At 37.6% G+C, this 25,065-nt stretch overlaps 1 protein-coding gene across 1 annotated transcript; it reads left to right on the top strand.

The window, feature by feature from the left end:
• Positions 1 to 156: 156 nt before the first annotated feature.
• mfng (MFNG O-fucosylpeptide 3-beta-N-acetylglucosaminyltransferase) lies at positions 157 to 20,786 on the top strand. The gene is made up of 8 exons (XM_044115622.1): positions 157 to 928; positions 7,109 to 7,154; positions 9,423 to 9,525; positions 12,753 to 12,906; positions 16,828 to 16,913; positions 17,851 to 18,016; positions 18,110 to 18,195; positions 20,233 to 20,786. Exons 1-8 carry the CDS (start codon positions 533 to 535, stop codon positions 20,291 to 20,293), a joined length of 1,098 nt encoding a protein of 365 aa, XP_043971557.1. The 5' UTR covers positions 157 to 532; the 3' UTR covers positions 20,294 to 20,786.
• The last annotated feature ends 4,279 nt before the right edge of the window (positions 20,787 to 25,065 follow it).

Here is a 25,065-nt window from a genome sequence, read left to right as displayed (position 1 = left end):
TTTTCTTTGAATCAATTATTAAAGTTATGTGTTAATAAAAAGAGAATGCAATTTACTCTGCCAGGCTAACCGGAAGTTTTTAGTAAAACTTTACTTTGAAAGCACAGAAAGGAAGTCCCCTCTCAGGTGCTTCCATCCTGCGTGACGCTACAGTGCCAGTCGGCGTTATGAGCAAGGCTCTGACTCTAAAGACAGAGAAATTGTATTTATTCAATGAATTTTTCTTTTAAATCGTCCTCCACCCCCCCACAGAAAAGAGAAAAAGATCAGTATTATTTAATCGCTCTGATTATCATGAAACCGTCAGAAGAGTTGAGAGCATAAAAGGAACTGTGACGGTAAAGAAGGAAGAAGACACACTGATGGAAGAGGAACCGCTACAAATTCAGTCCGAAAACATTTGGATTAAAATGAGAAAAACTGAGTTATAATAGTTTAGCATCTTTGAGGACTTAATTTTTTTTTGTTTATAATGGTTTAATATCTTTGAGGATTTTTAAAAAATATTTTTATTTTATTTTTTGGGTGCACCATGCGCAATAGGTGGACCCGTAGGAGCCTGGTTGTTCTGATTTTTACATTTTTCATCGTTGTCTTCGTGGATTTTCAATTACGCATCAGCAGCTTTACCAAATCAAACGTGGCTCACCGCCAGTCGGCCGGCGCGCGCCATGGGTCCATCCGGCAGGTTCCCTACGCACACAGCTCGGTTTATAACAACAGCAGCAGTAACAGCATCAACGGCGGCGTAAGAGAATCCACACTTAGTGAAAATAACGGAGGAGAGTCGGGGGCTAAGCGCGTCCACGCCACGCAGCCCAAACTCAGACTGGATGACATTTACGTGGCTGTAAAAACCACCGCGAGGTTCCACAAGACGCGTCTCGCGCTCCTTTTGGACACTTGGATCTCAAGGACCAAGGCGCACGTGAGTGTCTGTATCACTTCTCAGCCAAAAGCACGACCACCTTACAGGAGATCTGCAATAATGTCGCCTAAAATGACTGCCACCTTATTAAATTAGTACACATTGATATAGAAGATATAATAGGTTGATTTTACAATAATGTATCTTTACTGCTGAGCTGAACTTTTTTCGATCCATCAGAGCTATGTTTACTGGGGAAAAAAGTACTTATAAGAGTAACTTTACTATGCTGTGCTTTTTACTTTAATTTGAGTAACGTCATGATAAAGTGTCACTACTGTTACTTGAGTAGGACTGTGAGTAACTTCACTGACTGGAGAACAAACATATTTTAACAAAAAAAATCCACCAGACACAGACACAAACACCTGCAGTTTTTGTTAAAGCTTTATCAATTTTATATTGAAAGAAAAATGTTTCTGTTGCCTGATTTTATTATTTCGCAAATTATTACTATTACTACCTACTATTACTACTACTTTATTTATAAAGGACTTTAAAACAAGGTACAGGTAAAATCAATGAACGTTCAAAATATGCCAAAAATAAATAAAAGATGACAATGAAAGCAATAAAACGCATATGAGAACAAAAGTTATTTTATTTGAGTTATTTTCATTTAGCTTTTTAAAGTATCAAAAGTTCCACTTAGTTTTTGCTTTGGAGATGTAGAAAAATAAAAACTTTTTTCTTTAATGTTCCAGTTTTTATGTTTTCAAATTCTCCCCATAAGCTAAAAATATCTTATACTCTTGTTCCTCTGGCAGATAACTTCACTTATAGTAACTTTTCATCAATATTAAGGCATTGTTGACTTAAGACAAACTTAAAACATTGTGCTGAAGAGCTACTTGCAAGTTATTTTCGTTTTATTTCAACGAGATATTAGCTTGAAACTAGGCCAAAAATATTTAGTGAGATTTGGTGTTTTTGCAGTGCAGAGTGATACTCTCAAATTTATAACAGTTACGTTTTTTAAAGTATCTTTGTGTTCACTCAGTACATTCCCATAGGGTTAGAAGTTTGATTTTTCAGTTTTATTGAGACTTTTACACATTTAGAAGGGCTTGATGTTGTTAAAACCTGTTAAAAGGGCCTGAAGGGAAATTTCTCAAAAAAAAAAAAAAATTCAGCAATGGATTTTATTCCAGCTTAATAAATAACATAGACATGATATGGTGCAAAACCCAGAGCCTCTGTCAAAATGTCCTTCCATTTGTTGTGTTTGTTCTGCAGTTATAGCACTTTACTAAAGATTACAAGTAACACAACCCAACTTTACCATGATTAGTCTTTTTTCAAGAGACAGTAACTTCCTCTTTTTGAACAAAAAACAGCATTAAGTTTTTTTTTATTATTATTTTTAATCCTTGGAAATTGATGTTTTAATCCTTTTAATCTTCCCCCAGTTTACCTCCAAAAGTTAACTGTTTCTCAAATACTGTTTACATTTTCAAACCAGGCCACATGTAGTCACGGGAACGCACACAACATGCAGCGCTGCACCGGCAGAGCGTTCACAGAGACGCAGGAAGCTCTGCAGGCAGCCTGCCTCGGCTGAGGGGAAGCAGCCGCCGCGCAGCGGCTCTGTTAACAATACTGAAACGGAAACTGGTCACAGAACAGGAAGCAGAGACACAGATTGCAGAACAGAATGAACCTCGTCATATTTAACACCCTGTTAGTAGCAAAGAAGCAGGGTGAAAGGTCATTATAGAGGCTCCCTGTGTACATATGTATGTACAAATGTTTATGAATTGGGTAGTAAATAGTTACATTTACTCATTTACATTTACTCCAGTAACGTTTTAGTTTTTTAAAATGTTCTTTTGGAAGTATTTTTACTATGCTGTACCGTTTTTAAGTTTTATATTAGGTTATAATGTTATTTCCTCAGTCAGCTCCTTCAGACTAGCCCGGAGAAATTAGCAAACACCTGGCGTAACAGTCCAACACTCAGACTGTTTGTAAACACATAGTGGAACTTTGTTGTGATTGATGACTTCCTGAAGGCGACGTTTCAGAAAGAGCAGGAGCTTCTTAAAGAGACAGAGGCCCAATTTCAAGACGTCCGATTAATAAGTCAAATTTCTTGTAAGTTATATTTGATGAATGCAGCATCTTTAGAACAACTGAAGGTAACATATTTACTTGATTGTGCTATAAAACCGCACTATGTGTTTTCATCAGGCTAATGTTGGGGAGATCAGTGTCTGTAAGGTTTATTTCTACATTTTAAAATCAATGTAGAAATTGATTTCTACAAATGTAGAAATCAACATTTCTACATTTGATTTCTACAAATGTAGAAATCAACATTTCTACATTTGATTTCTACAAATGTAGAAATCAACATTTCTACATTTGATTTCTACAAATGTAGAAATCAACATTTCTACATTTGATTTCTACAAATGTAGAAATCAACATTTCTACATTTGATTTCTACACATGTAGAAATCAACATTTCTACATTTGATTTCTACAAATGTAGAAATCAACATTTCTACATTTGATTTCTACAAATGTAGAAATCAACATTTCTACATTTGATTTCTACAAATGTAGAAATCAACAGTTCTACATTTGATTTCTACAAATGTAGAAATCAACATTTCTACATTTGATTTCTACAAATGTAGAAATCAACATTTCTACATTTGATTTCTACAAATGTAGAAATCAACATTTCTACATTTGATTTCTACAAATGTAGAAATCAACATTTCTACATTTGATTTCTACAAATGTAGAAATCAACATTTCTACATTTGATTTCTACAAATGTAGAAATCAACATTTCTACATTTGATTTCTACAAATGTGAAATCAACATTCTACATTTGATTTCTACAAATGTAGAAATCAACATTTCTACATTTGATTTCTACAAATGTAGAAATCAACATTTCTACATTTGATTTCTACAAATGTAGAAATCAACATTTCTACATTTGATTTCTACAAATGTAGAAATCAACATTTCTACATTTGATTTCTACAAATGTAGAAATCAAATGTAGTCATTGTGTTTGAGTCATTAACTTGCTGGACAGTAACGCTATCACTGAAACTCATCACCATTTTTCTTTTTAAATCCAAGAATGATGGTGTGTGCCTGACTCTTTTTACAAGGCACTGCAGGCCAACATTTTGTGAGCTGTGGGGGAATTAGTCGAGATGAAAAGTTGTCTTATTAGTCCTCTTCCTTTGCTCAGCTTAACTGACCAAGAAGTGACAGAGAGGGATCGAATCAAGTTTGGAAAAGATCTTCTGGGACGACGAATGAGGCAGAGAAGAGTCTCGCTCTTATTAAAATTGTATAACACTGAGAATCCACAAATGACTGACTGACATTGCTTGGAAGAAGAAAGAGGATTAAAATGAAAGTTTCTTTAACTTTTAATAATACAGCAAATGGTGTGTTCAATAGAGGATTTAACTCTTGTACTGAAAGTAGCAATAAATTGTAATAAACACACAGGCACATAGTCACAGTGGATGGTCTGGAATCATGTGATCATCGGCATTTAAATTTTTCATTAATGATCATGAGAGAAAAAATAAACATAAAAAAAATCTGGCATAGTAAAGTGTTTGTCACCCATTCAGAGTTTAATTCACAATATAATAGACAGTCCAATTTAGTTAGCCTGGTTAAAATAGACCAAAAAAGTAAGATGTACAAAATGTAGACTGTTAAATCAGTGGATTCTTCTGTTCAGTTTATCAATGGATGATATGGCTTTCTGCCAGGGCGGCATGGCCTGTGGGTTGGATACCACAGGAGGTGTGGCTGATGATGCTAAATGCTAAAGTTGATGTTTAGTTTCTGTTCTTTTACCTCAGAGTTAAATTAAAAGTCAATTTCAATGTTTCAGGGAGTCTGGACTCCATTTAGCCATTTCTTTAAAAAGTCTTACATGTTCAGAAACATTAAAACTTTTCTATGCTGGACAGTAGTTATTTGTAGCTACATCATAGATGTATAAAACCTTTAAACTATTAGTAAAAATACACAAACACACACGACCATGCCCACACACACACACACACACACACACACACACACACACACACAAAAGAGTATTTGTAAGGATTTAGTTCCACTTTAGATTGTGACCAAAGTGAAAAGGTCAATATAAGCAGCTGGTTAAACCTGGAGTGAGTTATTCTACAATGTTCAAATAAGACTAATTATTGTGGCTTTTACCATATTTACTCATTTCAATATGAATATTTCAACTAATGATGAAGCTATATATATATATATATATATATATATATATATATATATATATATATATATATATATATATATATATATATATATATATATATATATATATATATATATAAATATATATTAAGAGAGTTTGCAACCTCAACTGAAGTTAATGCATGTGTACTTACATTAATATTCTATTTGGAGGGTGTTTGTTTTGGAAATATCAACCAGAAGCTAGTTCAAAGCAGTAAAACTCTTCATGTGAATGGCAAAAAAGCTTTGTTATTTTCTTTCTATCACCATCAGAACATTTTCATATCGCAAACACAGTTTATGAATTAGGGATTTTTTTAAGTTTTACAGCATTTCTTACTGGGAATAACAGCAATATATTGATGTTATTTTTGTCATTTGTTGCATTATCCAAAGATTCAGGTGTCAAAACTTGGGATGCACCAATATAAAAATTTGTGCCAATAAGAACATCTGATGTCAATATCGGTTTCGTAGATGATATTTTCAGATATTATACATATATATTTTTCACCACTGTTTCGACACCTTTGGAGGAAAAAAAGACCAGAAACAGACGGCAACAAGATAAAAATAAATATTGGTTGGTCACATCAGACGGGTTTTATTTATTGGATCGATACCAAAATGTTAAATGTTCAAATGTTAGCGGCAATATATCATGCATTCCTAATCAAAACTCATGATTTAAAAATTTGTAATGTTTTATCAAGTAGTATTGCTAATAATAATCATAATATTCAATTGTTACTTCATCTAATTCTTTCATCAACATCCTTTAACCCTGGGCAAAACCTTCTTCAACAAAACTGGAACTGAATATTTAAGGTGCTTCTACTGGAGCCAAAACATTAATTAAGGCCCTTTGAATAAAACATTAGTTAGTGTTTATTCCCCTCTTATCTAACAGGTGATTTGTCTCACTCTGAGGTTATTTATTGCCCTCCTGGCAGAGACAGACGAACAAACCAAACGGTTCAGCTTGATGAACTCTGCAAATGGAGTCATTTCCCCAAACCCTCGAAGCAAGCCTCATCAGTTTCTGAGTCCTGCACACCTTAAAGTTTCCACTTTTCCCTTTCACGCCAGATCAGTTTTGAATTATGTAAAAGAAAAGACAAAACAAACAAACAAACAAAAACACGCACACAAAACTGCATAATAATTGTAGAACCTCTTAAATGTCTAGGAAATCTGATAGATCAAGACAATGGTGTTTTTTGTTAAGTAGTTGTTGAACAAATATCACATGACAAGCTTCTCAGTTTTTATTGCAATATTTAAAAATGAAATGAAATAAAATAAATCAGGTAAAAATATAGTTTGTATAGTGTTTTATACTGAAAGTAAACAAAACCAAACCATGTAAACATAAAAAAAACCTAAAAACTTCTTTTGTGCAATGTACGTACATTTGTCTTAAACTTAATTACTGTTACAAACACAACGGTATTTAGTATTAAAAAGATTACCCTGATGATGAAATCCACTTGTTCTGAAGTTTCTTCCTTTCCGGGGGGTTTTGCACCACCAGATGGCAGTATTGCAGCGCAGTTTGATTCCTGCAGCCGTCTGTCTGTCTGGTTGGGTGCAAACGAGGGAAGTAAGGAGGAATCTCAATATGTGATTTACGGTTTATTAGCTGGTAAACATTAGACTGATTCAGTCGAGTGATGCTTCATAGAGCCTCTTCGACTGTGTGTGCTTCTGCATATGTGTTGTCGTGCTGTTCATTATTCAACCTGAAGTTGGGGAACAATATTAATATTTCACCAAATTGGCTTCATGTAAAGGAGGTAGCATATCTTGAAATATAACAGCGTTGATAATTGTCCCCTAATTAGAATATGTGGTAGAAGAAAACAGAGAATGACTCGTGGTAATTAAAGGAATGTGTTTGTGTTTTGTTCTTTTTTTAGACTTTCATTTTCACAGACAAAGAGGATGAAGAATTAAGTTCAAAGGGTAAGTAGTTACAGTATTATTAACGCAGTTTTATGAGACGCACTTTAATAAACATCTACACTGCCTCTCAAAAGTATTCATACACCATCAACTCTACAGATTGTGCCACTTGATAAGCAGGCCAAAACAAAGTAATGCATAATTTTCAAAGTGGAAGGAAAAACAACACTGGTTTTTACATTTTTTGCAAATAAAAGTCTGAAAAGTCAACCGATTCTCAATTGGATATAGATCTGGACTTTGACTGGGCCATTGCACACCTTGGACTGTGAGGTCCATGGAGTCAAGAACTGGTCTTAACTCCATGTGAGACGTAGAAAATCTTTATTACTCTCTCACTGGTTTTCCAAATTTATCATTCACCTCTTGGACAATGTAAGTTGATGAAGGTTAGAAATTGTGTATCATTATGTGGCTGCCATTAGTAACTTATTAATTTCTGATAGCAATTATTAATTTACTTTAAAAAAATGGTTTAGTTGAATCATGAACCCTTTTTCAATTCACTTTTGCATTTTGTGTTGCTAAAAAAAATTATTGAACTCTAAACAGTTTGCCTTGGTCTTGGACTTGAAAGTTCTGGTCTTGGATGGATTGGTGTTGGAAGGTCTGGTTTTGTTCTGTGAAGTTTCTGGTTTTGTTCTGTGAAGTTTCTGGTTTTGTTCTGTGAAGTTTCTGGTTTTGTTCTTGGACTTGGAAATTCTGATCTTGACTCAATACATGTTGATCACATGCTTAGCAAACTTCAAATATGACTTCTTATAGCTTTCTCTCAGCTTTACTCTCACCCCTGCCCTTTCATATTTGTCTCCTATGTACAAGGCCCTTAAAAGTCCTGTCTATAGAAACTGAAGTTTGTATCTGTGCAGCTCTTGAGTTACCATGGCTACTAATTGTTTCTATGATTATTCACCTGTAAGGTGGTGTCTGAAGATGGACTGGGTTTTATTTAGAGGGGTTATGGTAAAGGGGCTGAATACAAATTAACACCAAATAGTTTGCTGTTTTCTTTGTAGTTACCTTCCACTTCGCAATTACAGATTATTTTGTGTTGTTCTATGACAATCCCATTGAAAGACATACAATTTGAAATGCAAGATTGATAGATACATTCACAGGGCACTGTACATATAGAGTCTCTCTGGATCAGGGCTCAGCAAACCTTTCCATTCAAAGAGCCTTCACTGCAACAAGATAAAACTCACCTGGAGCTGCAAGAAAAGATTTGCTAAACATGTACTACATAAAATGTTTTATGATAGCTGTGAAAATTAAGGTAAGATTGTTTTTTTTTTCTTTTTCAGATTTCAGAACAAAACGTCCCTTTTATCACAAGAGAAAAAAAAATATTTTGTTGAATGAGGCGAGCCTTTTGCATAAATATGAAAAATGAAGAATGATATGTAGCATAATAGAAGCTAGTTACTTTAAAAAGTCTCCAGACGAACATTTTGCATAAGAACTCATGGAAAAACTGCTAAAATGACCATTTCTCACTGCGCCCATAAGAGTCGCAGTGGAGGGGCCAGAGAGCCACATGTAGCCGCAGGTTGCAGACCCCAAAGTGCCTTGAAGCCCTCGATGTTCTACGGCACATCTATCTATCATATCTGCTTATCTCCTTTCAGTGTTTTTCCCACATAAATCATCTTCACACCAATGGACTGAGCAGACATTTACTTCTTTCAGCATGACAGGCACAGAGAGGCACAGAGAGGCACGTCAGTCCGAATTTGAAGGACATCCTCCTGCATGTACACAGCGTCCCCCTCAAAACCTACAACCTTGCGGTCTGCTCTCGCACATTTGCTGCTCGCGATGATGCTGAGGGAGATTTACCGCTTGACATCCGCTGTAATGCTCGAAACAGGCTCCTCGTCTCCAGCCAGCTTCTCATTTCTAGTCTATTCCGCCGGCTGATATGACAGCTAATGGATGGTCAATTTAAACACAAAGTGCCAGGCCAGACCTCATCACCCTAAATCAGCGACTGACTGCGAGTAAATGGAAGCAGATCACTGCCGCTGGGGCCTCAAAATCATGTGGAGAGGTTTTATGAAAAAGCTGAAGCCCGAATGCGGGGTGGCATTTTGTCCGAGGCGCTTGTGCCAAACACACGTTTCATTGTTTCTTCATCTAACTTCTTATTCGCTGTTCAAGTAATCACATTATTTTTATTTCCACTTTTCTCCTTTTGAACACATCTTTACTATAGCTTTCCTCTAATTGTTTTTTTTTTAAGTGATTATTTCTTCCTCTGCTGTCCAGGTTATAACATGGTGGCAACAGGGTGTCAGTCAGATCACAGCCAACAGGCTCTGTCCTGCAAGATGTCCGTCGAGTACGACGGCTTCATGGCCTCAAACAAGAGGTAAGACGCACTGCAGACCACATGCCAGACTGCTCCCAGTTCATTTAAAGACGAGAGTACTGAAGCCCCAAACTATAGGAATGACTTTGTACAAATTGTTAGGCCAATAAATGCCATTATCATCTGTTCTTGAATTTTTTATGTCGAGTTATGATGTTTTGGTCTTTTGTTATCTTAGTTGTCATACAGGTTCTATGTAAGCGATTTCCTGATTCCACAGGCCTGTGTGTGTGTGTGTGTGTGTGTGTGGCTGGTGATTAGTTGTGAAATTTGGGGAAAATATGTTCTCACATAGGACATGGTTGCTTTGGATAGTATTTCTTTCCTTAACAAAGACAAAAGACATCTCTAAAGTAACAAATAATTTTTTTCACGTTTTGTCCAAAGCCCTGGTGTTGTTTTTCTTATACCCATAAAGTAGCTCTTACATGATGTTTTAATTCATACTATACACTTTCTATTTGCTTCAAGAGCCTTGTTTTTCATTTTGTTCACCCAAAACAGCTCAACATTAGAACAATAAAATCCTGCTGCCGGATGTAGATTTGAATATCTTCGGCGACACGGCAGTGTTTTGCTTGTTGCCAGCCTAAATTTGCATTAAATAGCACACATATAAATAAAGGCTCCTCGACAGTATACTGGCAGTGTAAAATATATGTTTTATTCGTTGAAAATACAGTAAAAATTCAACAGCTTGTGCTTGGTTGTGTGACCAAGGCCCTGATTAACTGTCTCGTTATGATGACGGCAGAGAAAATTAAGGATTTGTTTGTTGGTTTCTTTTCTCCCCCAGCCCGATTCCAACCCAAACTGAGTAAACATCCACCGGTTTCACTGAAGTCCAGTGGAAGTGGAGACTAAAGCTGTTTAGTTTGGAAAACAGCCCTCGTTGGCCAATCGTATGGCAGAGGGGGGAGAAAAGAAGACACGATTTTTATTTGGAACCAACAGATTTGTTACTTGGACTCTGATGTTATGGATGACGTGTTGTTGGTCTGAAAAAAAGGGGCTCTGCCATTATGTCCACTAATTGGGATGGGAGAAGTACATCAAGCTGCTTGATTGCTGGATTTAACACGGCGGAAACATTATGCTTGGATGAGAGAAGGAAACCTGGTACAAAAATAGCTTTATAGCGAGAGCCACTCTGCAAAAAAATATCCTATGTCCTTCCAGAGCTTTTGTGACGGTCCAAACTCATTTACCAACACTTGGAGGGAGGAAAGTGTTATGAGCTCCACTTGTACATCGATGCATCATTAAATTAAAACAGGTTTTTCTACTTTTTGTAGTCAGGCCTCCCCACATTCTGTTGAAAAAATGACACGAAGAAGAAATGCTGCTCAAGTTTTCCACGCAGGTTTCTGAAGTCCAACAATTTATGCTAATTTTTAGTAAGAGAGAATAAAACCAAAGTCAAAATGTCTTTCTTGTATTATCATTAGAGGAGATGGAGGTTAGGAAGAATGTGGCTGTTTGAAACAGAGTTAGGATTTTGCTAAAATCTATTTTTATATGTAAATTTAGCTTCGTTTACACATTTACATACACTCATTTTCAATATCACGTTTGTTTTAGGTTTGTAATTATGTGTTTGAACTAGTGGTGGAGATTCGATTAAAATCTTTAATGGCGTTAATTGCAAGGTCTGTAATTAATTAATCGCAATTATTCCCATTTGAATTGAAAACCATGTATCAACCAAATAAGCAACACTTTCAATTCAGAAACCTTTTGTGCTACTAAACTGTTGAATAAGTAGACATATGAGCTCAACAACAAAGATATTTATTGTTTTTACGCTGTTATTTAGGTTCTTCAACCATCAGACTGGTGCAAAGTTTTATACCCATCGTTCATGGAACGCCTTTGAAAAACATACTTCTTTTGAAATGTGGACGCTGACATTGGAGACGTCTGTGTTCGCTGCTACATGTTTAGCATTGGGATGGTATCTCCGGCGATAAGCTAATTCCTCTGAGCACAACTTGCACACAAACACAGTCTTTTCCGGCGTCCCATTGGATAATATTTTGAAGCAAAAATTAAGCGCTTCTCTTGGCTCACAGAGGATTAACTTTGTTGTCAATTTCTTTTGTTTGCAAATGTTGCTTGTGCGTCAGCTTGTCCGGTTATACCAGGAACAAATGAATACAAAGGTTCCAGCTCTGGATTTTTCAATGAGAGAAAAAAAAAGATTTTTTTTAAACACATTTAATATGCAGCCAGAATTATTGAAGAACGTTCTTGATGGTTTAAAAAAAATCCAGACACGGCTTGTGTGAATTAGTTGTAGGGACATTTAACCAAATATTAGTATATTCAAGGACACATTTGAGTCTGTATGTATATTCTTGACCCTGATTGGATTAGGCTTTGGAAACTTGTGTTCCCAATTACTGTTCCGTAAAATCAGTCGACGTCTTGGCAGCATTATGATTAATGACTTTAAGACCCATAAATTACATGACATTCAACTCCATGATGAATGTATGTGTCTAATTGGCACAGTGATATCAAATTTTAACTTTAAGGGAACTAGTGTTGATGTCTGAATTCAACAGAAATGTTTTATCTCTTCAAACTGCAAAAAGCAAAGAAAAATATGTATAATAATAACAGTCCCACAACAGATTAAAGCAGCCATTTTGAGATTTATAGCCACGCCTCTTGTTTCTGGAATTTATAATCCATCTTCTATAAACAGAGTTAGATAAAATATTGTGCAAAATAACTCTTAGTGTGTTTTGGTGTGAGTTTTCTCTTTACAGTACTGAAGTCTGCTGAGGTCTTCACATGGTTCTCTGGTCAGAATCACAGAGGAATAAATGAGGCACTAACTGGAGATGGATTATGATGCTTATGTTCTGTTTTTCCTCAAGATGAATAGGAGACAAACTAACTGCTCCAATAACACTCTCAAGGCAGCAACTCTTCTAACACTCAAGGATCCCTAGCATACAAATCAACGGCTCCATAGTGTTCACACAATGTCAGTTTAAGCTTAAAACAATAAATGCAAAGCAGTAACAAAAAATCTACTATAAAGTTTTACTGTTGACTTCAGTCATTACTTGGTTTAGCTGTTGCACATTGTCTTCTTGGTGGTGCTGCAAGAATGAGCCAACATAGTGAAAAAGCACTTTTGAAAGCGTCAATGTGCCTGGCTGCAAATTCCCAAAAAGGTGTAAGTTTTTTTCCCCCTTCGTTCTGCTTTTCTTCAGGTGGTTTTGCCACGTAGACGACGATAACTACGTGAACCCTGAGGGTCTCCTCTCTCTGCTGTCAACGTTCCCCCAGGAGGGCGACATCTACGTGGGCAAGCCGAGTCTGGACAAACCCATCACTGCTCACCAACTGCTGGACGGAAATAAAACGGTATGCTGACTGTTTACTGTGCTCTTTGCCTTTTTTTATTTATTGAATTTCAATGCAGGCTGCACAGTGGCGCAGTTGGTAGAGTTGTTGCCTTGCAGCAAGAAGGTCCTGGGTTCGATTCCTGGTCCGGGGTCTTTCTGCATGGAGTTTGCATGTTCTCCCTGTGCATGGTGGGTTCTCTCTGGGTTCTCCGGCTTCCTCCCACAGGCCAAAAACATGACTGTCAGGTTAATTGGTTTCTCTAAATTCTCCCTAGGTGTGAGTGTGTGTGTGAATGGTTGTGTGTCCTGTATGTCTCTGTGTTGCCCTGCGACAGACTGGTGACCTGTCCAGGGTGAACCCGCCTCTCGCTCAGAACATAGCTGGAGATAAACACCAACAACCCTCCTGACCCCATTAGGGATAAAGGATGACCAGAAAATGGATGGATTTCAGCCATGAAACTTTAATACCTTTGCCATGTTGTAGTAATTCATTAAAAAATGAAGGTGACCAAGACTAAAAATATATTTATTTTAAATAGATACATAAGTACATAAGTCAATAGCATCTTGTATGTAGGAAATATGTATTGAAATAGAAAAAAAAACTTTTGAAGGTTTGTCACAAATTGTCTAGGCAACATAGCAGTGGTGGGCACAGCTAGCTAAAAGGTTATTTCCACTAATTATTAACATTAGCTAAGTGTTACAGCAAGAATGAATAAAACTCAAGCCTGGGAAAACATTTTCCAACATAATTCAGTGGATGAGAGAATAACTAATAATGACAGTCTATGTACTACTTGGTTTTATGTTGCTTTTTGTGTTTTATCTTGATCCTGAGCAAGACATACTTATGTCTGTAACCTAATTAAAGGCCTTTTAGCCCTGTTGAAAATCAATAAAATGCTGAAAGTTTGGCGGATTAGCAGATGTATGCTAACCACTGTAACATAGTATAAATAGTTAAACACATAAATACCGTAATTTCCGAACCACAAACTGCTACTTTGAACACTGCGTTGCTGCTAATAGACGACTTTTTACCAAAGGCTGGACTGCGGCGTGGTGAAGAGGACAGTCGGCACAACAACAAATCTGTTTAGAGACCAACGGGACATTGAGAGCGGCAACAAAAAAGAGAGACCGACAAAATGTGTCACAAAGTAACGCTCAGGCTGTTTAATTCAGACGCAGAAAAAGACGACTTTCGTGGTTTTAGTGTGAAGATCACTGACTTTTCCCTGTTGGCTACTGTAGTTTATTTTGAGCAGCCATGAGACACAAAAAAAAGAATCTATGTTGCTTTATTGTGTATATTACCAGTAAGAATTTCACTAAAAGTAAAACAAAAATCTTTCAACAGTTCAACATGGCGTAAGCGATATGCAGTTTGAGTGCGTGGCTCTTTTATTCCGGTCGGCTCAATAGTCTGAAAAATCCTGCCATGGTTTTATGAACTTTAGTCATGGTACGTAATTTCTTTAAAATATTTAAATATTTATAGCAGTCATTCAAAATCCATGAGTTTAGCCACCGGGCACCAGAGAAGAGGAATCCAAATAATTTGTGTTTGTGACATCGGCTCAGCTGGGGAGCATTTTTGAGTGATTGGTGTCTGATTTGAATACACACAAAAGCAGCGCTGCACACAAACAATGAGGTCTCTTTAAACACACAACAGGTGCTGGGTGTCAGGATAGTAATGAGCGTAGATCTATTCATGTCTGAGTGTATGTGTGTGTGTGTGTGCACGTGTGAGAGTGTGTGTGTTTGTATGCGCAAATTCGTCCACAAGCTAACAGAATTAATGCCTATGTTGCGTTTAAGTGCATCATGATTTCAGTAAGCTCTCTGCACTTTTCAATCTCTTGTTCATATCTGGAAATTGCTCTCTTCATCTCTTTGGTGTCACATTCTCAGCTCTGATTGCATCCATTTATATTGGAAACAGATCTTTATTAGTCTTTGCTTCCTGTTACTCTCCTGCTCCCTCTCTTCCCTTCCTTCTTTAGCTCCTCATTCTCTGGAGGAAAAAATAAAGACAAATGTCAGGCTCCTCTCCCTCTACCCCTTCCTTCTCTCTCTCTATCTTTTTTTTTTTTGGTATTTGGATGTACGTCTCTTCGATTTCCTGGCACTATTAAGAAGCAGCAGCGGGATAAAAGAAGGAATGAGGGGAAAAAAAAGAAAGCAGAGGAAAATAAAGAAACAACCAAATTAAAATAGGGGCTAGACTTAAAGGAATGGTGTAAGCAGTTTAAAATTCAGTGAAAGTAATCCACAGAAAGTATTGCATTTCTGAACGTATACGGTGCCAGCAGTAGCACTCATATTCCTGGAAGTTTACATTTTGGCTGATTACAATCTGAACTTTATTAGGATTTACGGTAAAAGACAAACTCAGAGTCCTTCATAACTTTGAAGGAAAAAGATGCCATTATAAATAAAAGAGTGCACAGCTATTTCCTAGTGGTTTAGGGTGGACTTTGACTAGGCCATTCGAACATGAATATGTCTAGCTGAAACCGTTTCAATTTAGCTCTGGGTGTATGTTCAGCCTTGGCGGACGGCCAAGCTTTGTTGTACTTTTTAAGTGTTCAGAGGATGAATTGAACTTTACTCCCGAAAGCCGCAGTATGCAACTTTTACAAAATATGTTTGTTAAATATTTGTTAAAATTGTAACCATTTTGTAACAGTGTAATGAGAGAAAAATAATCTGTGGAAAAAAAAGAATCTGGTTCCATCGATTTGCTCCCATGACCCTACAGCCAATGGATGGGTGAATTTAAATGTAATGAACTTAACACTTGAAGTGAATGCATTGACAAAATCTAAAAAGCTTTAGTCCAAATGGTTACTTGGATGTTGTTGTTTGTAGGTTTAAAGCTATAATTAAAAACTAACTAATACATAAATAACTTATAATGGACCTGTCTGTAAATCTGTCTGTAGAAAATTTTAAATACAAGTTAAATGAACAGGATAAAGAAAAGAAAGTGGAATATGTAAAACAGAACAAAGGGGGAAAACTTAAAATGCTCTAAGAAGAGCTCTAAGAAGAGAAATGTCCGTCTGCAGGCCTAATATTGCTGTGTTGAGCTTTATACACCGTGATCCAAATTATTATTCAAGTGATATTTTCTCAGATTTTCCTAAATGGTCACTGCAAATGATGGTCAGTATAATTTTCAAGTCATGAACTATTACAGTATAAATCAAATTTTACTGAACATAGCTCCCCATGAGAACAGTAATTATTTTCAAAAATAAAAAACTCAAAATGCACTGTTCCAAATTATTATATACAGCATATTTTCTAAACATTTTATGGATTATAAAGAACTGCAAACGGTCATTCTTTGAAACTGCAGCATTAAGTGGTCACATGTAGTAAAATCAAAAGCTATTTCAATCAAAAACATCTTAACAGACAAGTTATATGTTAACATAGAACCTTCTTTGATATCACAGAACAATTCTTGATCCATTGACAGAGACAGACGTACATTTCCTCTGATGTACCACAGCTCTAATGTGAGAGAGAGCGCAAATTTATGTAATAGTTTTAAAATAGTCCTAATTGATGAAATTAAGGCGGAGCTCCTTTTCTAATCTGTATAATTTCTTGTGAATCTGATGAGTGGTAAAGGGGTTATTTGAAGATAAACCTTTGTATTTTTCCCATTTTCACATGTGATATGTATGAGACAACAGATTCTGATCATATTCATTATGCAATTATCTGTCAGCAGGTAGTGGATGAATGTGTCACGTATTAGATCACTGTGCTGGTCTGAGCCTTCTTTTTAAAGTTTAAAAATGAAGTTCTCAGACATTTATTTTTAAACCCTTTTCACTGTGAAATTTAAAAAAAGAGATATTTGTATATTTTCTCTGTATTTAAATTGATCGTGCATCCATATGCTGTCTGTCAGGTGAACGTGCGGTTCTGGTTCGCCACGGGAGGTGCCGGGTTCTGCCTGAGCCGAAGGCTGGCAGAAAAGATGTCTCCTTGGGCCAGGTACAGATAAATATAAAAAAAACGTGTGTGTGTGTGTGTGTCTATGAATGTACTTATCTGTCATGAACGCCACCATGAGTGTGAACACGGGCAGCTGAGCTAACGTTGCTGCCAGGGCTGAAACGTGTATCGAAGGCAGGTTGAAACATGACATGTTGTCTATCAAACTTAGTAACTGTTTGTCAGTATGGCTTTTATACAAGTGGTTGAAAAAACACATTAGCTTCCTTCACACAAAATTACCATGGATACTGGTAGCCACAGCTATCACATTCAGTGGTAACTTAATTAAACAAGACTAATTTATGTAGTTTCACAACTATTTACTTCAGTCTATGCAGAAAACATTGGGGATCAATCGTAGTTAACATGGGATCTGGTTGAATTCTGACTCAAATATTGGGGACGATTAATTAATAGAAAATCAACTGTTTAGAAAAAGACCCAAAGACTGCCATCTTTTTCTCTTTATTATCACAAGAATATAAAAAAATAAACAATGTCTCATTGAAGCGCGCAGCCAATATGATCATGTACTTTCCTGCAAACACGAGAGTTCTCTAACAGGAAAGCAACTGCTTTTAGCTGTGTTAACCTGCAGCTTGATTTTTATTTCAAGAAAATTAAGTAAAGAAATGGCATAAAACAGGAGTCCAAGGTAAATCTCAGCTGTCTGCAAGACTGAATTTATTCTGCATTCAAAGAGGTGAGACTAATGGCTGCCCAGGGCTATGTGTTGGGGGAATTAGTCCAAAGATACTAAGTACCGTGGGAAGAAACAAAAAGGTCAGCACTAAAATACAAGAAATGAATAGTTAATGGACCACAAAATGCTAATTTACCTGAAGCGCCCCTCTACAATAAAAGTTGAACTTTTCAGGGAGTACGTTTTCACCTAACAGAGCAAAATTCAAAATTCTCTAAAAATCTCTTCCAGCGGCCTGCACTTTGAGCGGACATCGGCCAGAATCCGTCTCCCGGACGACTGCACCGTGGGCTTTATTGTCGAGAAGATGCTGGGCGTCGCTATGGTCCACTGTCCTTTGTTCCACTCGCATTTAGAAAACCTGCTTCTAATAAGTCAGAGAAGCCTCCCGCAGCAGGTACGGCGACACTCAATCCCTGCCGAACGCACAGAAACCGACTTGGTTGCTCCTTCTCTTATTGCTGGGCGTATTTGCATTTGTTCTCTGCAGGTAACCCTGAGCTACGGGATGTTTGAGAATAAGATGAACAGCATCGAGGTAAAGGGAAGCTTTTCTAAGGAGGAGGACCCCTCCAGGTTAGTCTGTCCTTCCATTCATTTGTAAATGAGAAAGATATGTGAGCAGTGTCCTGCAGTCTGAATGAACGTATTTAGTGTCTTTGAATTCCACTGAAGCCTCAGACGGCTGCTGTGTGGTCTTGGTGGGCGCGCACAGTAGACTAGCAACGTGTGAGAGAGACTCAGGCTGTTTCTGTGAACTGTTGAACTTCCTACAGCTCGTGTTTGCTAATGTTAAAATTGTTCAAGTCATTACAGAAAGGTTATGGTGCAAAAAAACAAAACATCGCCCAGAGCTGTGCTTGTACTTTCCTGATATCTGGCATGCTATTTGAAGTAAATCAAATTTTAAAAAACTAAATTTGGGGATACTGGGAAAATTTCACTCACACCAAGCTGCGGTAATGGCATGTTCTTGAGAAAATGTTAGCCTTGAGGTGAAGGAGAAGCCTTTACTGCTTTTAGAGAGCAGGATAAAGTCACAGGGAATGTATCAAGCACTATTGCAGAAGATGCTTGATGATCGTGAAGAGAACTAGAATCGGGGTTCACACTGTGGAAGAACAACAATCCCGGTATTAATGGATCTCAGCTCATCATTCAATTATAGCTTGCGGTTTCATTAAACATAGAATTGCCCAAACTCAAATTATGAAAATAAATTTGATTAATGGAAGCACAACAATTTAGGAACATTTCATGTTTTTCTGTAAGACGTTTTTTTGCACTAGGATGAGTTTTTTTTTTTTGAGTATTGGAAACACTTTTATTGCGTAACACGAGTCACGCGATCGACAGCCCGATGTTGCTACTGACAAAAGCAACGCAGAAGAAGACTTTAAGCAGTAGCGGATGACGGTTTGCTTTTTGTTTTCTGTCGGACGATGTGCAGCTGGCTCCACCAGAGCTCTCACAGCATCACTCAGTTCATAAAAAGCTGATGTCAAATAACCGACTACAATTTCCCCAAAACTCCGCACACGTAGCCGCTCCCAAGTATAAGGACCTTGTCACGCCAACACCGGAATAAGACACCAACGTCTCTTCTGATTGGCTGATAGATGATGAGCGTTAGCGCCACGGCTGATTTATGAATATAAAGTACAGACCAAAAGTTTGGACACAACTTAGTGTCCAAACTTTTGGTCTGTACTGTATTTCATTCGTAAAACAGCTATGGATGTAACTATTTACTGACTTTTAATGACTTATTAAATCACACGTGAACAAGCTTATTTGCGTGTGATTGTAATTTAATTTCTTATTTAATGGAAACACCATAATTGCAAAATTGTGTTTTTTCGACATAAGCACAAAATCCACAGAGATCTGCACATATAGTAGCTGTAATAGAAATGCAGCTACTGTTGACAACAAGGATATTACTGGAGTCACTGGAGAACAGGCTCTCTGCTACAGCACTTGACTGGTGTGAGTTTTATTTTAAACACAGGGACTTCTTTGTGTCAACCAGTAATTTTTCATCAGAGTTGACAAAAATCACATGTGGGGTTCCCCAAGGTTCTATCCTGGGGCACCCCTATTTATCACCCTACATGCTCCTTGTAGCTCAGATAATAATAGCAAACAAGATAATTACCATAACTATGCAGATGACACATGGCTCTACATTACAAAGATAGATGCATAGAACAAATGGGTGTCATAAAATTCTTCAGTTGAATAAAAACTAAAAAGAAGCTAATTATTTTTTAACCAAAGGATGTGTAATAAAGAGTCAGTACCCAGGTACAGCTATTACTGCTAGAAACTATATTTCTGAGTATATTTCTGATATCTGGGTTTGAACATTCTGGGACACATAAAGACAATTACAAAGCCGGCCTTCTATCACCTGAAGAACATTTCTAGGACCAATGTCCCAGCAAGATGTTGAGAAACTCATCCATGAATTAATCTGTAGTTACACTGATTACTTCAACACCATCCTCACAGGTCTGAATCACTGTCAGGTTACAAGTCAAGCCATTCTGCGGACTAATATTTCAAGACATGCCTGCGTTAAAACGTGACTCTTTACTCTGTTTTCTGCAGGTTTAAAACCGTCCACTGCATCCTGTATCCTTCCACCAGCTGGTGTCCTCCGGTCACTTGAGAGAAAGCTCTTTTCCTGCTGGGTAACAAGGAAGAATCGTTCCCTGGATATTTTTTATTCTGCGCAGAGGGTGGAAAAAAAAAAAAAACATGATTTATTTTCATGGAAGACAGAAGGAAGTGGGGTCGAACCAAACATTCAATATGATGAAACTGTGTTCTCCCACAACTCATAAATGTGTTGCATGTTCGCCGTAAAGCACTGTAAAGACAACTCCTCTATTCTTTCGCTGCTGTTTTTAAACCTGCTGCAAAAAATAATGTTTTGTCTGTTTTTATTTGAAGTTAAGCACTTAATAAAGGGAACAAATATGTGATTTTTTCCCCCAAGATTTTCATGACTTTTTGGATAATAATGTTTCAGTTTAACAGAAATGACTTTTTATGTTTTTTATGTGAATTCTGATTCTAATTGTCAACAATGTTCATTAGTCAATGCGGGTTGCAATAAAGTAACGCGAGCCGCTACGGGCCGAGCCGACGCGGCGTCGTGGTGTGTTCACTGTTCTGAAGGAGAGATCGTCCTTGCACCTACAGCATGAAGTCTGCTCACAATGAACCGCCTTGACTCACATCTCCCTCGGCCAAGCATCTCATCCTCTCTTTTATTTTCTCACTTTCTCCCTTCCTCCATCTGTCTCGCTGCCCACCGCTTCCTCCTCCTCTGTTTGCTGCGCGTCAGCCGTATTCCTGAACACCTCGAGGCGGAAAGCGCCCGAGAGTAAAACGCTCTTCCACTCTTCCCTAATTGTCATGTTTATTTTTGAAATTCATTCCCCTTCCCCCCACACACACCTAGCCTCCGCTCTTTTACATTGACAACAAAACACTCAAAGTGTGATGATGAGAGCAACCGACATTCCTGGTCCCCTGTTGAGAGAAGAAAGCGGCCCGCGTTCGCAGGGAAATCTCATCAAGCCGGACGGGTTGGGTTCAGAATACCAATGGCGCGATGATGTGCACGCAATCAGGCGTTTGGGTAGGAATGAACGGCGGGGGCCACGCGAAGAGCACCTGAGGAGAGTGATGACAGCGCGCTGCGTCTGCTGCTCGCCGGCCCGCAGTTTGCTTGTTTGGTGTGAATGGAGACGTGATGAATACAAACAACGTTGTCGGAAGCGTCCGGGTCTGACCTTGCCTGCAGAAGACGGAAGTTAGTTTGGAGAGAGCGTGTGACTTCAAGAGATAATGACGGGAGCATGCAGACCCACTTGAGAGGAGTAAATAGGAAGTTGAGTTGATGGGAAATGTAAGATCGATTGATGGTCCCCCCCCCCCCTTCATTTGCTCAATTCAGCGTGTTTCACATTTTATCAGTGGGAAATAAGATCCTGAAGTATGGAAGCGTTTAACTGCCAGAGCTTGGACAAAAATTCAGAAAACTTTTACGTCATAAGATTTTTAAGAAGTTATTACGAGACATATCAGTAAAATCGAAAAAACCTTTTCCTGTAAATAAGACAGATTGTAACAAAACACTAAGACAGTAAAATCTAATTTTTTTTAGATGTTATCTAGACGAAACGGGGTAAAAAGGAGAAGAGACATAAGTGGTGACCTGTCGGAGGAGAGTATCGTTAACATCTCTTTAAAATTAGAAAGTTTTCTTGTTTCAACAAGTTTTGTATCTTGTTATAATGAGAAAGTTTGTCGCGTTAACTAGTTTTGTATCTATAGCAATATTCACATTTCATCACGTTTTGCATCTATAATGAGATTTTCTTTGGTTTAGTATCTCTTTAAAACGAGAGTTTTCTTTTTTTAATGAAAAACTTTCTTGTTATAGTGAGATACCGCTCTTGAATACATTTCCCAGCTCTGGCAATGAAACGATTTCACACTAAAGAGTTAATAGTGAAGATCTTTAAAGGTAAAACAAAAAGAAAAAAGTCACAATGGTGATTGACATAATGGAAAGAGAAATGTCACATGAGCTCTCAGGGTAATCTGGATGTGTTGAACATCTTTATTTGGGGGGTGAAGGACAATTGTTGGAAAGCAAAGTTATTCGAGAAACAAATCATTTTCTTTTTGTGTGTGTGTGTGTGTGCATCCAGACTATTATTTAAAGCTCCATTGTCTCATCCCTTTGTGTGTTTGCTTGACATATGAAATTAAATTAATATTTAATTTTTAAGGCTAAGGATGGAAAACAGTGATGCGTATATAATTCATGCCCAAGTTGAAGCTTGTTGAATTTATCCTGACGTCATTTTGGGTTTATCAGAGAACAACGGTGCAAAGCAAAAAAGAACGAAGACATTTCAGAGTAAACATGCATGATGAAGAGGATTTCTCCTCAAATAAATCAGATGGACCCTGAAACGTAAACAGCTTTCAGTTTATGCACGGACCTTCTCAATGTGTTCTTCACTCTTTAATCTACTCTTGGATTGGATTTATATCAACATCTTCTTTAAAATGTGTGCAGACGAGCTTTAGCACTGTTACAGCTCCATATGTATGTATCATATATGCAACAAACTGTTTAAATGCACAGATTGATGTTTTTATTCCCCCCTTTCATTTACTAGGATTTACAGTGGCAGAAAACTCAGGTATTTAAAATTATGTCTAATTATATAACAATTATCCTCGTGCATAAATAAGAGATTTCAAATGGAGTTTTTGTTTTTTCTTTTAGGTCTGCTAATCCGTGAGGTCTTCCATGTGTTGTGTCTGCACATCTTTCCTTTTTGCCCTTCCTTTGGCGGTGCCCAGAGGGGTGAGAGGTTTGTGTCCTCCTGCCCACTGCTTGCCTTTGACCCAACGATAGTAGATTTATGGCCCCTGCTGTCCATAACCAGGACTATCTGTGGGAGCAGGGGACCGGGTCAATTGGAAGCAGAGTGCTACAGCTGTCAGAGGAGCGGAGCCTCTCATCTCCTCTGTCCGTCACATTAAATCGATGGGGGCTTTTCAAAGGGCAAGAGAGGAAGAATAAAATGATGGAGGAGCCAACGGGGGACACTGACAGCTTAGGCAGATTTCTTTTCTTTTTTTTTTTTTTGGTTTTTCCCTAACAAAGACGCAACACACATGAAATCCTCAAAGATTTGGCAAACCTTGAACAGCGCGTAGGCATCACAGGCGATTCTCTACAGCTGCTTTTGTCCAGTTTATCCAGCAGGAGGTTCTCAGTCCACATCAGTGAATCTCCACCGGGCTCCCTCTTAAGCCATTTGAGTTTTTTTAAAAAAAAAGGTATGCTGCATTTTTGTTTCATTTTTATGAAGTATTGTCCCTTCTAAGGGTTTGAAATTACTGAAAGGATTGTATATATGCTACAAGAATGAAGCTTTCTGGTCAACCAGGTAACCCATTACCTCCTGCTTCTGGAGTATTCCCAGTTTTCCTATCTGGCCTCTGGCCTTCCTGTTTGCCCTGCAGATTCTGTTGTTCATCTTGCACATTTTCTTGGTCATTAAATCTCTCATAACTCTTTCTGGATTGTGGTCTGAGTTCTGGGTCCAAATCATATATTAATGAACGTTAAATGATCAAACAGTGTGTCCGGTTGGGATGAGCCGAGGATGGATGGCAGGAAGTCCCCGTCGTCAGCTTTTATATCCGTCACCTCCGGAAGCGACCAATCGGACGTGCCCCATCATCCTCCAGGCACCAATCAATAAAAGGCACCTGCACACTCATTTACATAATTAGCTTAAACGACCCAAGTCCTAACAACCCAAATGTCCCATTATAAAATGCGCCACAATGTCCCATTGTAAATCCTCCTAAATTTCCATATAAAATGCGCCCTGTTACGACCCGTCTAGGCGTGGCCAGATCATAACATGAAGGATCCATCCTCTTCAGATCCCAAGCAGCCAAACACACGAAGTTGAACATTTTATAATTATATTTATTTTAAAGAGATGTATTTTTTCAATTGAAATGTTACAACAAGTGGAGCGTATGACTTCAGAGTGAGCTAATGCCGAAAACAACAAACAAAAGGAAACTATCTGAATATTAACCAACTTACCTAATTAAAAGTAAATAAACCAAATGACAAAAACTTACCTCCCTAAGTAAGAAAAACATGAGAAAACTAAGGAAACAGAAACGGCAGCTCACTCCTACAAACTCCAGAATATGTTACAAAAATGTTTTCAAAATGACTTGATTTTTGTATAATGCATTTGCCAGGGGAAACAGTTTAGCATGTGTGTATTTCTGAAAAGTAGACTTCTAAAAATTTGGTGGAAGACTCATTTGGCAAGAAAAATGGTGCTAATTTTGACGTGGTTTGTCAATTCAGCTACTGAATAAATATATGAAATTGAGGATGTCTTATTCCAAACATCAGTGGCAGAACATCCAAGATCACTACTGAACAAGACAGAACCTTGTCCTTCCAACACGTGGCAATAACTTCATCCCCATTTGCTTCTTTTAGATTAAGTTCGACATCTTCTTATCGTCCAGTGTCACCATTAGTGCTAAACTTTTTCTCTAGTTCTTGAACGGTTCCAGATTTAACCAGGCACTAAAACTGCTACACATTCAGCCTAAATCATTTCTGAAAAGTAACAACAGAATTCAAAGAAAGGACTTTAAAACAACAACAACTCTGTTTTCTGTAGGTTATTAACTAATTAGAACCTGTTAGTTTTTTGAACATTGTCTTTGACGCTGTGAAACCTCGGTGCCAGTTATGTTTTATTTGAGATATAAGATCTATTAAAGTGCTTCTGCTTCTCTATTTTCTGAAAGTCTCTGTGATTCACCCATGTTCATGGTCTTTTCTCAGTATTTTTATTTATTTTT

Source organism: Gambusia affinis, linkage group LG04 (assembly GCF_019740435.1).
Source record: "Gambusia affinis linkage group LG04, SWU_Gaff_1.0, whole genome shotgun sequence".
NCBI classification, from domain to species: domain Eukaryota; kingdom Metazoa; phylum Chordata; class Actinopteri; order Cyprinodontiformes; family Poeciliidae; genus Gambusia; species Gambusia affinis.
Note: the sequence above shows the minus strand (reverse complement) of the source record. Positions and strands in the feature narration are given on the sequence as shown.

Bases quoted from the DNA above. Each gene is read 5' to 3' on its own strand.
- mfng (XM_044115622.1), top strand. From the start codon at position 533: ATGCGCAATAGGTGGACCCGTAGGAGCCTGGTTGTTCTGATTTTTACA. The intron at 9,526-12,752 runs GTAAGACGCACT...GCTTTTCTTCAG, and splicing joins TTCATGGCCTCAAACAAGAG to GTGGTTTTGCCACGTAGACG. The intron at 16,914-17,850 runs GTACAGATAAAT...AATCTCTTCCAG, and splicing joins AAGATGTCTCCTTGGGCCAG to CGGCCTGCACTTTGAGCGGA.